We start from the raw sequence: 15,448 nt of genomic DNA, 5'->3' as shown, positions 1-15,448 counted from the left end.
CCCCGGGAATTCTTCCCAGCTCCTCCGTGGCGCTTTTCCTGCCATTCCCGACCCTTGGAGTGGCGAAATTCCCGGCAGTTTTCCTTGGAAACCAAACGTGTCCAGGACCCCAATTCCAGGCGGGTTCTTCTCCTTTTCCCCGCTCCCAGGAAAAACCCTTTTTCCAAAGGGATTTGGGAGCCAAACCTGGCAGTGGGACCGAGCCTTTTCCCGGGAATCTGGGGCCGGATTCCCGCCCGGATCCCGGGGTTGGAGCCATTCCCGACCCCTGGAAAAGCCGCCTTACCCCGAGTCCCGCACCATTCCCGGCCTTTCTCCTCCAGGTATTCCCAGGATCTGGAATCCGCTCCGCTCATCCATCCATGGAGGGAGGAAAAAAACTTTCCCTGGATTCTCCCGAGGTCCCGCGACGGATCCGGGATGGGAACCCGGGATCAGCCCCGGAATTCCCGGGGCGGCGGCGCCGCTCCGGAGCCTCCGAGGAGGAAATTCGCCGCTCCCCCAAAAAATTCCCAATTTATCCACCCTGGGCCCGACCCCGGGAGCCTCATTGGCCTCTCCCGCTCCCCCTCCCTTTTCCCTCATAAATATGGAAAACCGGGAATTCGGGATTCCATTGGCTGCGCGGGAGCCCCCCGGGAGGGGCGCGCTGGATGCGGGCCGGGAAAAGGCGACAGCTGCTCCCGGTGCTCCTTTCCAGCGGGAATTCGGGCCGGGAAAAGGGGGAAAAGAGCCTGGAGCGGAACTCCCGGTCCCGAAAATCGGGAAAAGGGAGCCTGGAGCGGAACTCCCGGTCCCGAAAATTGGGAAAAGGGAGCCTGGAGAGGAATTCCCGGTCCCGAAAATCGGGAAAAGGGAGCCTGGAGAGGAATTCCCGGTCCCGAAAATTGGGAAAAGGGAGCGTGGAGCGGAACTCCCGGTCCCGAAAATTGGGAAAAGGGAGCCTGGAGAGGAATTCCCGGTCCCGAAAATTGGGAAAAGGGAGCCTGGAGAGGAATTGCCGGTCCCGAAATTTGGGAAAAGGGAGCCTGGAGAGGAATTCCCGGTCCCGAAATTTGGGAAAAGGGAGCCTGGAGAGGAATTCCCGGTCCCGAAATTTGGGAAAAGGGAGCCTGGAGTGGCATTGCCGGCCTCGGGAAACTCGGGAAAAGGGACCCGGGAAATGGGAAAAGGGAGCCTGGAGCGGAATTCCCGGTGGATCCCGAGGCTCTGGAGCTCTCGGGTGATCCCTGAGGACTCAGCGGGTCCTTTTGGGATCACCCAGAGCCTCCATCCCATAAATCCCGCCTGGAGAATTCACCTGTGGTGGAGAGGGAAAAGTGAAAGGGCGGAAACTCGGGAATAGCCCGGGAGAAACCCGGGAATATCCCGGGAAGAGCCGGGAATGCGATCCCGAGTCCAGCCGGGACACAGCGACCTTTGGGGCCGGCTCTGCTCTGGCCCTGCTGGGATTGTCCGGGAAAATCGGGAAAATCGGGGAATGCGCTGCAATTCCGGGGGGATCCCAGCGCCCCCACCCCGCATTTGGGATCCTCCCGGAGCTCCCGACCCGTCCGGGATCGTCCAACCCTTCCCGGGCCGCGCTCGGGATCCCTCCCGCCTGGCCTGGGACTTTCGGGTCCCCTGTCCTGTCCCTGTCCCCATCCCCTGTCCTGCCCCTGTCCCTGTCCCCATCCCCTGTCCTGTCCCTGTCCCCATCCCCTGTCCTGTCCCTGTCCCCATCCCCTGTCCTGTCCCTGTCCCTATCCCCTGTCCTGTCCCTGTCCCCATCCCCTGTCCTGTCCCTGTCCCCGCTGTCCCCGCTGTCCCCGCTCGCTGCCATGGCGATGCTGGCGGTGCTGGCGGCGCTGGCCCTGGCTCTGTCCCCGCCGCTGTCGCCAGCTGAGCCCCGCGTGTCGCCGCCCGCGGCTCCGGGGCCGTTCCGGGAGCAGCTGCGAGCGCGGCGGGCGCGGAGCCCGGGCAGGAGGGGCCGGGTGGGGACAGGGACAGGGACAGGGACGGGAGAGGGGGACGGGGACAGGAGAGGGGGACAAGGACAGGAGAGGGGGACAGGGACAGGGACAGGAGAGGGGGACAGGGACAGGAGAGAGGGACAGGGACAGGAGAGGGGGACAGGAATGGGAGAGGGGGACAAGGACGGGGACGGGGACAGGAGAGGGGGACAAGGACGGGGACAGGGACGGGAAAAGGGGACAGGGACTGGAAAGTGGGACAAGGACGGGGACAGGAGATGGGGACAGGGACAGGAGATGCAAGGGGACAGAGGAGGGACAGAGCCTGGAGTGGCTCCCGGCGCAGCCGCATCCCAAATTCCCATCCCAAATCCCCTCCCCGCCACCCCGGGGGGATTTTTTGGGATCGTTCCCGGCCCCTCCCGCATCCACCACTCCCCATCCCGAATCCCACACCCCAAATCCTCATCCATCACCCCAATCTCACATTCCTAAATCCCAAATCCACATCCATCACCCCAATCCCACATTCCCACACCCCAAATCCTCATCCATCACGCCAATCCCACATTCCCATCCCAAATCCCAAATCCCACACCCCAAATCCTCATCCATCACCCCAATCCCACATTCCCGTCCCGAATCCCCTCCCCGCCGCCCCGGGGGGATTCTTTGGGATCGTTCCCGGCGCGGCCGCAGCTGAGGCCGCGGGCTCCGGGCGCGATTCCAGCCGGGAATGAGGCGGCCCCGCCTGCCAGCGCTTCCCGCCGGGAATTCCCAGCCCGGCTGCTCCCGGAACGGCACCGGGGGCTCCGCGCCGATCCCAAAAACGGGACCGGGATCGGGGCCGCGGCGCCGGGATCCGGGATCCCCTTCCCGGGAAATTCCCTTCGCCATGCTCCCGGCCCGGCTTCTCCTCCTTTTCCCTGCCGGGATTCCCGCCTGGAATTGCCGGGAATGGGGGATCCCACCCTGGGATGTGCTCGGACCCCAAAGATCCCGCGGAGCCGGGAAGGTTCTGCTGGGATTTTTTTTCATTCCCAGTCCCGGGAATTCCCGTTCCTGGGCCATTATCCCGAATTTCCAGCCCAATATCCCAAATTCCCGGCTCATTATCCCGAATTTCCAGCCCAATATCCTGAATTCCCGGCTCATTATCCCGAATTTGAGCTCCATCCGACCCCACCCCTTTGTGTCCTTCCCATCTGTTATCCCAAAGCTTTTCCTCCTTTTCCATGAATTTTTTGGGATCCACATCCCACCCCGTTTATCCAATCCCAACTCCAAATCCCCCCAATTCCCAGCGTTTTCTCCCCTTTTTCTTTGGGAAAAAAACCTGGAAATATAAAGTTTCCTTGGGAATTCCAAGGGTTTATTTATAATATTTACAAATCCCAGGGAAAAAAGGGACCTTTTCCATGGGGAATTCCCATTGGAATTCCTCACAATTCCCAGAAATCCCCCCCTTTATCCTTCCTTTATCCGGATTTTGGGAAAAGCTCCACCCTGGGAAACAGGATGGGTCCAACTGGGAATTCTGGGAATATTCTGGGAATTCCCCACTCAGGGCACCGGATCCATCCAGAAATCCCAGGAATTTGCCACTCAGGCAAGCAGGAATTTTGGGAATTTTTCACTTGGGGCATCGAATCCAACCGAGAATTTTGGGAATTCTTCACTCAGGGCATCAGATCCAACCGGGAATTTTGGGAATTTCCCCCCCAGGGCAGCGGATCTTACCCGGAATTCTGGGAATTTGCCCCCAAGGGCACGGATCCCACCTGGAATTCCGGATTTCCCGGGAACGCCTCTGGCATTCCCAGCTCCGGGGGAATTCCCTGCCGAGGCTTTTCCAGGCCCCTTCCAGGAGGTTTCCCTGGATTTCCCAGGGTTTTTTTCCCGGGTTTCCCAGGGTTTTCCAGGTTTCCCAGGGGTTTGTCCCGGGTTTCCCAGGGGTTTTTCCCAGGTTTCCCAGGGGGTTTTCCAAGGATTTTTCCCGGGTTTCCCAGGGGTTTTTCCCAGGTTTCCCAGGGGGTTTTCCAAGGATTTTTCCCGGGTTTCCCAGGGGTTTTTCCCAGGTTTCCCAGGGGGTTTTCCAAGGATTTTTCCCGGGTTTCCCAGGGGTTTGTCCCGGGTTTCCCAGGGGTTTTTCCCAGGTTTCCCAGGGGGTTTTCCAAGGATTTTTCCCGGGTTTTTCCCAGGGTTTTTTCCCGGGTTTCCCAGGGTTTGTCCCGGGTTTCCCAGGGGTTTTTCTCAGATTTCCCAGGGTTTTTTCCCGGGTTTTTCCCAGGGTTTTTTCCCGGGTTTCCCAGGGTTTTTCCCAGGTTTTTTTTCCCGGGTTTTTCCCAGTTTTTCCCGGATTTCCCAGGTTTTTCCCGGGTTCTCAGTAGCCGGAGGGGCCGGGCGGGGCCGGGAGGCCGAAGAGCAGCGCGGCCCTGGAGTTGATGAGGAAGGTGCAGAGCAGGGACAGGAGCAGCACCAGCACCCCCAGGGCCAGGGTCAGCAGCTGGGAAACGGGAACATTGGGAATATTGGGAATTCAGGGATTTGGGAAACGGGGAATATTGGGAATTCAGGGATTTGGGAATATTGGGGAATTCAGGGATTTGGGAATTTGGGAATTCAGGGATTTGGGGAACATTGGGAATTCAGGGATTTGGGAAACGGGAATGTTGGGAATTCAGGGATTTGGGAAACGGGGAATATTGGGAATTCAGGGATTTGGGAAATGGGGAATATTGGGGATTCAGGGATTTGGGAATTTGGGAATGTTGGGAAATCAGGGATTTGGGAAATGGGGAATATTGGGAATTCAGGGATTTGGGAATTTGGGAATTTGGGATAAACCCAGGGTCCCTCCCTGTCCCACCTGTGGTGTCCCTCCCCGGCCCCGCCATGTCCCTGTCCCTGTGTCCTTGTCCCCATGTCCCCTCTCTGTGTCCCATCCCTGTGACCCCGTCCCTGTGACCCCTCTCTGTGTCCCTGTCCCAGTGTCCCTTCCCTGTGGTGTCCCTGTGCTCCCTTGGTGTCACTGTGTCCCTCCTACCTCCCTGTGTCCCCTCCTGCATCCTCATCCCTGTGTCCCAATCCCTGTGTCCGTCCCCTCTCTGTCCCATCCCTGTGTCCCCTCCCTGTCCCTGTCACCCCTCAGTGTTCCTGTCCCCATCCCTGTGTCCCTGTCCTTGTGTCCCCTTGCTGTCCCTGTGTCCCCTCCCTGTGTCCCTGTCCCCTCCCTGTCCCCATCCCTGTGTCCCTGTCCTTGTGTCCCCTTGCTGTCCCTGTGTCCCCTCCCTGTGTCCCTGTCCCCTCCCTGTCCCCATCCCCTGTGTCTCTGTCCCTCTGTCCCAATCCCTGTCCCTCTGTCCCCATCCCTGTGTCCCCTCCCTGTCCCCATCCCGGTGTCCCCAGTGTCACCTCCAGCTCCGGGCTGGCCACCAGGAAGAGCCGTGCCCGGATGTCCTTCCAGCGGCTCTCGGTCCAGGTGGAGAATTCCCGGGAGTCCCAGCGGCGCAGCTCGAAGGCCGGGGACAGCGCGGGGGACAGACGGACACCGGAGCGGACACAGCCGGGCAGGCGGGAGCTGGAATTGCCCTGCAGGGGGCCCTGCACCCACCAGTACTCGAACAGCTGGGAATTACAGCGGGAAAACAACGGGAATTACAGCGGGAAACGGGAATTACAGCGGGAATTACAGCGGGAATTACAGCGGGAATTACAGCGGGAAAATGGGAATTACAGCGGGAATTACAGCGGGAAAACGGGAATTACAGCGGGAATTACAGCAGGGAACAGCGGGAATTACAACGGGAATTACAGCGGGAATTACAGCGGGAAACAATGGGAATTACAGCGGGAAAACAACGGGAATTACAGCGGGAATTACAGCGGGAATTACAGCGGGAAAACAACGGGAATTACAGCGGGAATTACAGCGGGAATTACAGCGGGAATTACAGCGGGAAAACGGGAATTACAGCGGGAATTACAGCGGGAATTACAGCGGGAATTACAGCGGGAAAATGGGAATTACAACGGGAAAACAATGGGAATTACAGCGGGAATTACAGCGGGAAAATGGGAATTACAGCGGGAATTACAGCGGGAAACAGCGGGAATTACAGCGGGAAACAATGGGAATTACAGTGGGAAAACAGGAATTACAGCCGGGAATTACAGCGGGAATTACAGCGGGAATTACAGCGGGGAACAACGGGAATTACAGCGGGAATTACAGCAGGAATTACAGCGGGAAAACGGGAATTACAGCGGGAATTACAGCGGGGACGGGAAACAACGGGAATTACAGCGGGAAACAATGGGAATTACAGCGGGAATTACAGCGGGGATTACAGCGGGGAGGAAACAACGGGAATTACAGCGGGAATTACAGCGGGAAAATGGGAATTACAGCAGGAATTACAGCGGGGAACAATGGGAATTACAGCGGGAAAACGGGAATTACAGCAGGAAAACAATGGGAATTACAGCGGGAATTACAGCGGGAAACAGCGGGAATTACAGCGGGAATTACAGCGGGAAAACAACGGGAATTACAGCGGGAATTACAGCGGGGAACAACGGGAATTACAGCGGGAAACAATGGGGATTACAGCGGGGAAAAGGGAATTCCCGGGCTCTTCCCGGGGCTCTGGCCCTATTCCTGTTATCCCAATCCCGTTATCCCAATCCCGTTATCCCAATCCCGTTATCCCACCTCGGGCTGCGTTCCGGGGTTTTCCCGGGGCTCTGGCACTGCTCCCACTATCCCAATCCCATTATCCCAATCCCAAATCCCGGATTACCTCGGGCTGCGTTCCGGGTGTTTTCCCGGGGCTCTGGCACTGCTCCCACTATCCCAATCCCGTTATCCCAATCCCAAATCCCGTTACCTCGGGCTGCGTTCCGGGTGTTTTCCCGGGGCTCTGGCACTGCTCCCGGCTGAGGTTGACGCTGGCCCCGGTCAGGTTGCCCAGCACCGCCTGCAGCAGCTGCGTGGTGTTGGTGGGGCTGGAGACGGCCACGTAGTGCTGCGGGAACGGGCCTGGAACGACAGCGGGAAAATGGGATTGGGGACGGGAATCACGGGATTGGGCACGGGAAACGCGGGATTGGGGACGGGAAACGCGGGATTGGGGACAGGAGAAATGGGATTGAGGACGGGAAACGCGGGATTGGGGATGGGAATCATGGGATTGGGGATGGGAAACGCGGGATTGGGGACGGGAAACGCGGGATTGGGGACGGGAAACGCGGGATTGGGGACTGGAGAAACAGGATTGGGGACGGGAAACGCGGGATTGGGGACGGGAAACGCGGGATTGGGGACGGGGAGAAAGGAGAAATGGGATTTGGAACGGGAGAAATGGAATTGGGGACGGGAAACGCGGGATTGGGAATGGGAAACACGGGATTGGGAACACGGGAATCACAGCATTGGGGACGGGAGAAACGGGATTGGGGACGGGAGAAATGGGATTGGGAATGGGAAAAATGGGATTGGGAACGGGAATCACGGCTCTGGGGCATGGGAGAAATGGGAAGTGGAAAAACAGGAAAAGCAGGATTTGGAACAGGAAAAACAGGATTGGGAATGGGAATCACGGCTCTGGGGAATGGGAGAAATGGGATTGGGAATGGGAATTCTGGCTGGGGAATGGGAAATCCAGCAGGAGAATGGGAAAAATGGGATTGGGAATGGGAATTCTGGCTCTGGGGAATCACAGCTGGGAAAATGGGGATTGGAGAGGGGAAAAATGGGAATCACAGCCAGGAAAGATGGGAATGACAGCTGGGAAAAACGGGAGTTAAGAGACGGGAAAATGGGAATTACAGGCAGGGAAAAGTGGGGATCCCAGCAGGGGAAAAGGGGGATCCCAGCCCCTGGGGATCCCGGCAGGAAAAAGGGGAATTCCAGCCTGGAATGCCAGCTGGAAGAGCGGGAATGGGGCTCTCTCCTCACCCAGGATTCCCTTCTGGTCGGGTTTGATCAGGGACTGGAACCAGGAATTGTTGGAGTTGAGCAGGAATCCGTAGAGCAGCCGCGTCACCTGGGGGGAGAGCCCGGAATTCCCTCAGGGAAAAGGGAGGGGGAAAAGTGGGAATTCCAGGAAAATCGAGGGGTTCAGATTCCAGGGATCCCAGGAAAATCGGGAATTCCAGGAAAATCGGGGGGTTCTGATTCCAGGGATCCCAGGAAAATCGGGAATTCCAGGAAAATTGGGGGCTCTGACTCCAGGGATTTCAGCAAAGAAAGGGGACTCCAATTCCAGGAGAAGTGGGGATTTTAATCCCAGGGATCCCAGGAAAACTGGGCATTCCAGGGAAACTGGGGATGCCAGGCTGACTGTGCATTCCCACTGCAGCATTCCCAGCACTCCCAACAGGAGTTCCCAGCGGGGATTCCCAGTAGGAATTAATTCCCAGAATTCATTCCCATCAAGAATTCCCAGCATTCATTTCAATCAGGAATTATTTCCCAGCATTCATTCCTAGTATTCCCAGCAGGGATTCCCAGCACGCATTCCCAGCATTCCCAGTATTCCTAGGAGGGAATTCCCAGCATTCATTCCCAGCACTCATTCCCAGCACTCATTCCCAGCATTCATTCCTTCCCAGCATTCATTCCCATCAGGAACTCATTCCCAGCAGGAATTCCTTCCCAGCAGGAATTCCTTCCCAGCACTCACTCATTCCCAGCAGGAATTCCTTCCCAGCAGGAATTCCTTCCCAGCAGGAATTCCTTCCCAGCACTCACTCATTCCCAGCAGGAATTCCTTCCCAGCACTCATTCCTTCCCAGCATTCCCATCAGGAATTCCTTCCCTCCCTACCGTTCCGGGATCCGCCCGGATGCTCTCGCTGCCGGATTTTCCCCCGGCCAGGGTGAACAGAGCCCGGGCCACCAGCGTGGCCACCTCGGCCAGGGCCTGGAGAGCGGGAACAAAGCCGGGAATTCTGGGAATTCCGGGAACTCCCGGGATCGGCGTCCGGCCCGAAGCGCCCCCGTCCCGACGCTGATCCCGGATCCTTCCCGCCCTTTCCCTCCTCTCCCCAAATCCCTCGGGATTTGTTCCCACCCCTTTCCCAAGCTTTTCTCCCTTTTCCCATTCCCAAATCCCTCCCAACTTTTCCCACCTCTCCTTCCTCTCCAATTCCCATTCCTGCCTGGATCCTGAATCCCAGGAATGCCCTGGATCCCAAGTCTCAAATCTCAGGAATCCCAAATCCCAGATCCCAAGAATCCCTTGGATCCCAAACCCCAGGAATTCCCATCTCCTAAATCCCAGGAATCCCCTGGATCCCAAGTCCTAAATCTCAGGAATCCCAAATCCCAGATCCCAAATCCCTAGAATCCCTTGGATCCCAAATCCCAGATCCTGAATCCCAGGGATCCCCTGGATCTCAAATCCCAAATCCCAGGAAATCCCCTGGATTCCAAACCCCAGCTCCCAAACCCCAGGAGTCCCCTGGATCCCAAGTCCCAGATCCCAGGAATCCCAGCTCCCAAATCCCAGATCCTGAATCCCAGGGATCCCCTGGATCTCAAATCCCAAATCCCAGGAAATCCCCTGGATCCCAACTCCCAGCTCCCAAAGCCCAGGAGTCCCCTGGATCCCAACTCCCAGCTCCCAAATCCCAGGAGTCCCCTGGATTCCCAACTCCCAGCTCCCAAATCCCAGGAATCTCAGACCCCGAACCCCAGGAAACCCCGGATCCCCTGAGCCCCAGGAACCCCATGAACCCCGGGAATGCCGGGAATTCCGGGAATGCCGCGGGACCTGGGCGGTGCCGGTGACGAAGTGCAGCTGCTGCTCGGGGCTCAGCCCCTCGGGGTAACGGATCCCGATGCTCTCGGCCGTGTCGTAGATGCTCTGGAAGTACCTGGGAACGAATCCGGGAAAATCCGGGATGGGGACGGAATTCCAAAGGAATTCCCCGAGGGATTTTCTGATTTTCCGGGATTAGCGAGGAGGGCTCGGGCTCTGCCCTTCCTGCTTGGAATTCCAGGGATTGTCCCAGGCTGCGGCTGGAATTTCAGAGCCCAGAGGAAAATTCCCACAGGATCCAAGGGAAAGCTGGGAATTCCAAGGGGTTCCATCAGTGAATGGTACATCGTTCATTTTCCAGAATTCCCGGGAAATGTGGGAATCTGGGATTCCCTTGGAAAGCCGGGACGGTCCCAAGGGATCCCAGAGCTGGGATTTGGTGTCTTTGGGATTCCCAAATTCCCGCCGTGGATCCGAGAATTCCTTTGGGAAAGCCGGACCGGGGTCAGGGGGGGTGATCCCAAATAAACCCCTGGAAGGGGAGAGGAGCCAGCCGGGCAATAATTCCATGGAAAATTCCGGGAGCAGCCTCTGGAATCGCAGCTGCGGCTCCGGCCCTGCCGGGCTCCGGGCCAGGAACTTCTCCCAGAAAAAGCCGGAATTTCCTCTCGCCTGTCCGAGCAATTCCCTCCCGCTCTTCCGAGCATTCCCAGAACTCCCCTGGGCTGGGATCCCCACGGGAAGGGCCAAATCCCGCTGGAAATCCCGGAGTTTCGGGATGGGAAGGTGGGATCCTGCTGGAACACCTGGAATTCCCAGATTTTACCTGTCCCGGAATTCCCAGATTTTGGATCTGCTCTAGAATTCCCAGAATTCCTGGAATTCCCAGATTTTGTACCTGTTCTGGAATTCCTGGCATCCCTGGGTTGTACCTGTCCTAGCATTCTCAGAATTCCCAGAATTCCCTGTCTCAGAATTCCCAGATTTACCTATCCCAGAATTCCCGGGATTCCCAGATTGACCCGTCCCAGAATTCCTGGAATTCCCGGAATTCCCAGACTTACCTGAACAAGAATTCCCAGATTTACCTGTCCTGGAATTCCCGGCATTCCCGGATTTACCAGTCCCAAAATTACTGGAATTCCCAGATTTACCTGTCCCAGAATTCCTGGCATTCCCGGCTTTACCTGTCCCGGCATTCCGGGAACTCCCAGATTTACCCATCCCAGAATTCCCAGATTTACCTGTCCCAGAATTCCCAGCATTCCCGGATTTACCTGTCCCATCATTCCTGGATTTACCTGTCCCAGAATTCCTGGCATTTCCAGGTTTACCTATCCCAGAATTCCCAGATTTACCCGTCCCGTCATTCCCGTCATTCCCAGATTTACCTGTCCTGGAATTCCCAGATTTACCTATCCCAGAATTTCCAGATTTACCGATCCCGATCCCAGAACCTGTCCCGGCACGTATATCCCAAAGATTTACTCCCAGATTCCCGGCATTCCAGATTACCCGTCCCGGCATTCCCGATTACCTATCCGGCAGTCCGTTTCCCGCGCCGGCGTTCCGTACCTGTTGCGGAAGGCGGCCCGGTGGTCGCTCAGCACCACGCCCGGGATGCTCCGGGATCTCAGGAACCTCTGGAATGACGAGGGGGGGAGGGGCTGGGACACGCCCGGATCCTCCAGGGAAACCCCGGAGCCGGAGCCGCTCCTCCGGAGCACATCCAGGATCTCCTGCACCTGGAAAAGCGGGAATGCCGGGAATGCCGGCTCAGGAGCTGGAATCCTGCTGGGAATCCTGGAGTTTGGGTCGGAACATCCACGGAAAAGGGAGTTTGGGATGAGCCCGGGGCGTTCTCCGGGATGGAATTCCCACTGGGAATCTGAAATCCCCTGAGGGATCCCGGGTTTTGCTGGGAATATCCCAGGAATCCCGGCAGGGTTTGGGTTTTCTGGGAAAGGCTCCGAGCCTGGGATGGGTCCCGGGGAATTCCCGGGGTTCCGGGCTCACCTGGGATTCCACGGATTCGTTCCGGCGGGAGACGGGATCCGTGTGCATCCAGAGCACGGAGCTGTTCCGCAGGGACACCTGGAAAACAGCCCGGGGGAATTCCAGGGGAAAAATCCAGCTGGGATGGGAATTCCAGGGGAAAAAAATCCAGTTGGGATGGGAATTCCAGGGAAAAATTCCAGCTGGGATGGGAATTCCAAAGAGAAAACAAGCCCCAGGGTGGGAATTCTGGTGGCCTGGATGGGAATTCCAGGGAAAATCCAAGTTGGAATGGGAATTCCAGGGAAAAATCTGGGTTGGGATGGGAATTCCAGAGAAAGATCAGCCCCTGGGTGGGAATTCCAGGGAAGAAACAGAGCTGGGGTGGGAATTCCGGGAAAAAATCAGAGCTGGGGTGGGAAATTTAGGGAAAACTGGGGAATTCCTGGGAAAACTGGGGAATTCCTGGGAAAACTGGGGGAATTCCTGGGAAAACTGGGGAATTCCTGGGAAAACTGGGGAATTCCTGGGAAAACTGGGGAAATCCTGGGAAAACTGGGGAAATCCTGGGAAAACTGGGGGAATTCCTGGGAAAACTGGGGAAATCCTGGGAAAACTGGGGAAATCCTGGGAAAACTGGGGGAATTCCTGGGAAAACTGGGGGAATTCCTGGGAAAACTGGGGAAATTCCCAGGAAAACTGGGGAATTCCTGGGAAAACTGGGGGAATCCTGGGAAAACTGGGGGAATTCCTGGGAAAACTGGGGAATTCCTGGGAAAAGGGTCCCTGGGAATGGCGTTGCAGACCTGTCCCAGCTCCAGGAAGGCTCCGATGTTCTCCAGGCGCACCGGGAATTTCTCCTGCTCCATGTCAAACACCAGGCGGGAGCTGCCGATGTAATCGAAGGTCTCCTGGGAAAGGGAAAAAGTCCTGGAATTCCGGGGTGGGGAGAAGGGGAAAGGGAGGGAAAACCAAGGAATGACAAGGAAAGGAATGGGAAAAGGAAGGAAAGAAAGGGGGAGAAAGGGGAAGGGACAAAATGGGAAATGCGGGGAAAGGATAAAACGGGGAAAAGGAAGGAAAAATAAAGGAAAAGAATTGGGAAAGATGGGAAGGGAGTGGAGAAAAGTGAAAGAAACCAAACCAGAGGCAATCCCACCCAAAAACCCGGGAAAAACCCGGGAAAAACCCAGGAAAAACCCATTCCCAAGGGCTGGGATTGATCCCAGGGGATCCTGGGCTGTGATCCCAAGGATCTGGGGCTGGATCCCGGGAATTTGGGGCTGGATCCCAGGGAATTCCTACTCCCAAAAACCCGGGAAAAACCCATTCCCGTGGGCTGGGATTGATCCCAGGGGATCCTGGGCTGTGATCCCAAGGATCTGGGACTGGATCCTGGGAATTTGGGGCTGGATCCCAGGGAATTCCTGCTCTCAGTCCTTGGAAGAAGACGAAGAGGACGTTCCTGGGGAGCTGACCCCAATCCCACCCAAAAACCCAGGAAAAACCCAGGAAAAACCCATTCCCAAGGGCTGGGATTGATCCCAAGGACCTGGGCTGGATCCCAGGATGGATCCCAGGGAATCCCGGGATGGATTCCCAGGGAATTCCATATCTCACCCCCGGGAAAAGACGAAGAGGACGTTCCTGGGGAGCTGACCCCACTCCCACCCAAAAACCCGGGAAAAACCCATTCCCAAGGGTTGGGATTGATCCCAGGGGATCCTGGGCTGTGATCCCAAGGATCTGGGGCTGGATTCCCAGGGAATTCCTGCTCTCACTCCTTGGAAGAAGACGAAGAGGACATTCCTGGGGAACTGACCCCAATCCCACCCAAAAACCCAGGAAAAACTCAGGAAAAACCCATTCCCAAGGGCTGGGATTGATCCCAAGGATCCTGGGCTTGATCCCAAGGATCTGGGGCTGGATCCCCGGGAATTCCGGCTCTCACCCCCTGGAAGAATACGAAGAGGACGTTCCTGGGGAGCTGACCCCAATCCCACCCAAAAACCCGGGAAAAACCCATTCCCAAGGGCTGGGATTGATCCCAGGGGATCCTGGGCTTGATCCCGAGATCTGGGACTGGATTCCCGGGAATTCCGGCTCTCACCCCCTGGAAGAAGACGAAGAGGACGTTCCTGGGAACTGACCCCAATCCCACCCAAAACCCAGGAAAAACCTGGGAAAAACCCATTCCCAAGGGCTGGGATTGATCCCAGGGGATCCTGGGCTGTGATCCCAAGGATCTGGGGCTGGATTCCCGGGAATTCCGGCTCTCACCCCCTGGAAGAAGACGAAGAGGACGTTCCTGGGCAGGCTCTGGGAGCCCGGGGCCGCCTGCAGGGCCTGGGCAGCCGCCAGCAGCGCCACGAAGGAACCGACGGCGGCCTCGGCCCCCGGGGCCACGTTCCAGAAAAACGAGTGGCTGTCCACCTGGGAAACAGGGAATGTTCTGGAAACACGGGAAACCAGGGGCTGAACAGCTGGGAATGTTCTGGAAACACGGGAATGGGGCTGGGAAAGGAGGGGCTGAACACCTGGGAATGTTCTGGAAACACGGGAATGGGGCGGGAAAGGAGGGGCTGAGCACCTGGGAATGTTCTGGAAACACGGGAATGGGGCAGGGAAAGGGCTGAACATGGGAATGTTTCTGGAACATGGGAATGGGGCTGGGGAACGAGGGGCTGAACACCTGGGAATGTTCTGGAAACACGGGAATGGGGCAGGGAAACCAGGGGCTGAACACCTGGGAATGTTCTGGAAACACGGGAATGGGGCTGGGAAAGGAGGGGCTGAACACCTGGGAATGTTCTGGAAACACGGGAATGGGGCTGGGAAAGGAGGGGCTGAACACCTGGAATGTTCTGGAAACACGGGAATGGGGCAGGGAAAGGAGGGCTGAACACCTGGGAATGTTCTGGAAACACGGGAATGGGCTGGAAAGGAGGGGCTGAACACCTGGGAATGTTCTGGAAACACGGGAATGGGGCAGGGAAAGGAGGGGCTGAACACCTGGGAAACAGGGAATGTTCTGGAAACATGGGGATTTTTCCCATGATTTTCCCCATAATTTCCCCAGAGATGTTCCCAGGATTTCCCCACAATTTTCTCAGATTTTTCCCAGGATTTCTCAAGGAATTTCCCCACGATTTCCCAAGGATTTTTCCCACGATTTCCTCATAATATTCCCAGAGGTGTTCCCAGGATTTCCCCACAATTTTTCCCAGGATTTCTCAAGGAATTTCCCCACAGTTTCCCATGGATTTCCCCACGATTTCCCCAGAGACGTGCACAGGATTTTTCCCAGGATTTCTCAAGGAATTTCCCCACGATTTCCCAGGATTTTCCCAGGATTCCCCCATGATTTTCCCAGAGACATTCCCAGGATTTCCCCACGATTTTTCCCAGGATTTGTCCAAGAATTTCCCCACGATTTCCCAAGGATTTTTCCCATGATTTCCCCATGATATTCCCAGAGATGTTCCCAGGATTTCCCCACAAATTTTCCCAGGATTTGTCCAAGAATTTCCCCACGATTTCCCAAGGATTTCCCCCAGGATTTCCCCACGATTTTCCCAGAGATGTTTCCCCCAGGATTTCCCCACAATTTTTCCCAGGATTTCTCAAGGAATTTCCCCACAGTTTCCCATGGATTTCCCCACGATTTCCCCAGAGATGTTCCCAGGATTTCTCAAGGAATTTCCCCACAGTTTCCCATGGATTCCCCCCATTTCCC

At 56.7% G+C, this 15,448-nt stretch overlaps 1 protein-coding gene across 1 annotated transcript in view; it reads right to left on the bottom strand.

The window, feature by feature from the left end:
- Window positions 1–3,297: 3,297 nt before the first annotated feature.
- Window positions 3,298–15,448, bottom strand: part of NCSTN (nicastrin) — a 15,588-nt gene continuing 3,437 nt past the window's right edge. Inside the window, exons 4-14 of the mRNA XM_050984830.1 lie at window positions 14,725–14,820; window positions 13,993–14,249; window positions 12,519–12,623; window positions 11,734–11,811; window positions 11,293–11,462; window positions 9,730–9,832; window positions 8,782–8,877; window positions 7,912–7,999; window positions 6,842–6,993; window positions 5,367–5,579; window positions 3,298–4,458 (exon numbers count right to left, since the gene is read on the bottom strand). Of these exons, the coding sequence (XP_050840787.1) occupies window positions 4,336–4,458; window positions 5,367–5,579; window positions 6,842–6,993; window positions 7,912–7,999; window positions 8,782–8,877; window positions 9,730–9,832; window positions 11,293–11,462; window positions 11,734–11,811; window positions 12,519–12,623; window positions 13,993–14,249; window positions 14,725–14,820 (1,481 nt within the window). The 3' untranslated portion in view covers window positions 3,298–4,335. The remainder of the gene's footprint in view (window positions 4,459–5,366; window positions 5,580–6,841; window positions 6,994–7,911; window positions 8,000–8,781; window positions 8,878–9,729; window positions 9,833–11,292; window positions 11,463–11,733; window positions 11,812–12,518; window positions 12,624–13,992; window positions 14,250–14,724; window positions 14,821–15,448) is intronic.

Source organism: Serinus canaria, chromosome 25 (assembly GCF_022539315.1).
Source record: "Serinus canaria isolate serCan28SL12 chromosome 25, serCan2020, whole genome shotgun sequence".
Lineage (NCBI taxonomy): Eukaryota > Metazoa > Chordata > Aves > Passeriformes > Fringillidae > Serinus > Serinus canaria.
The sequence above is the reverse complement of the archived record's forward strand: the minus strand, read 5'-3'. Positions and strand labels throughout refer to the sequence as shown.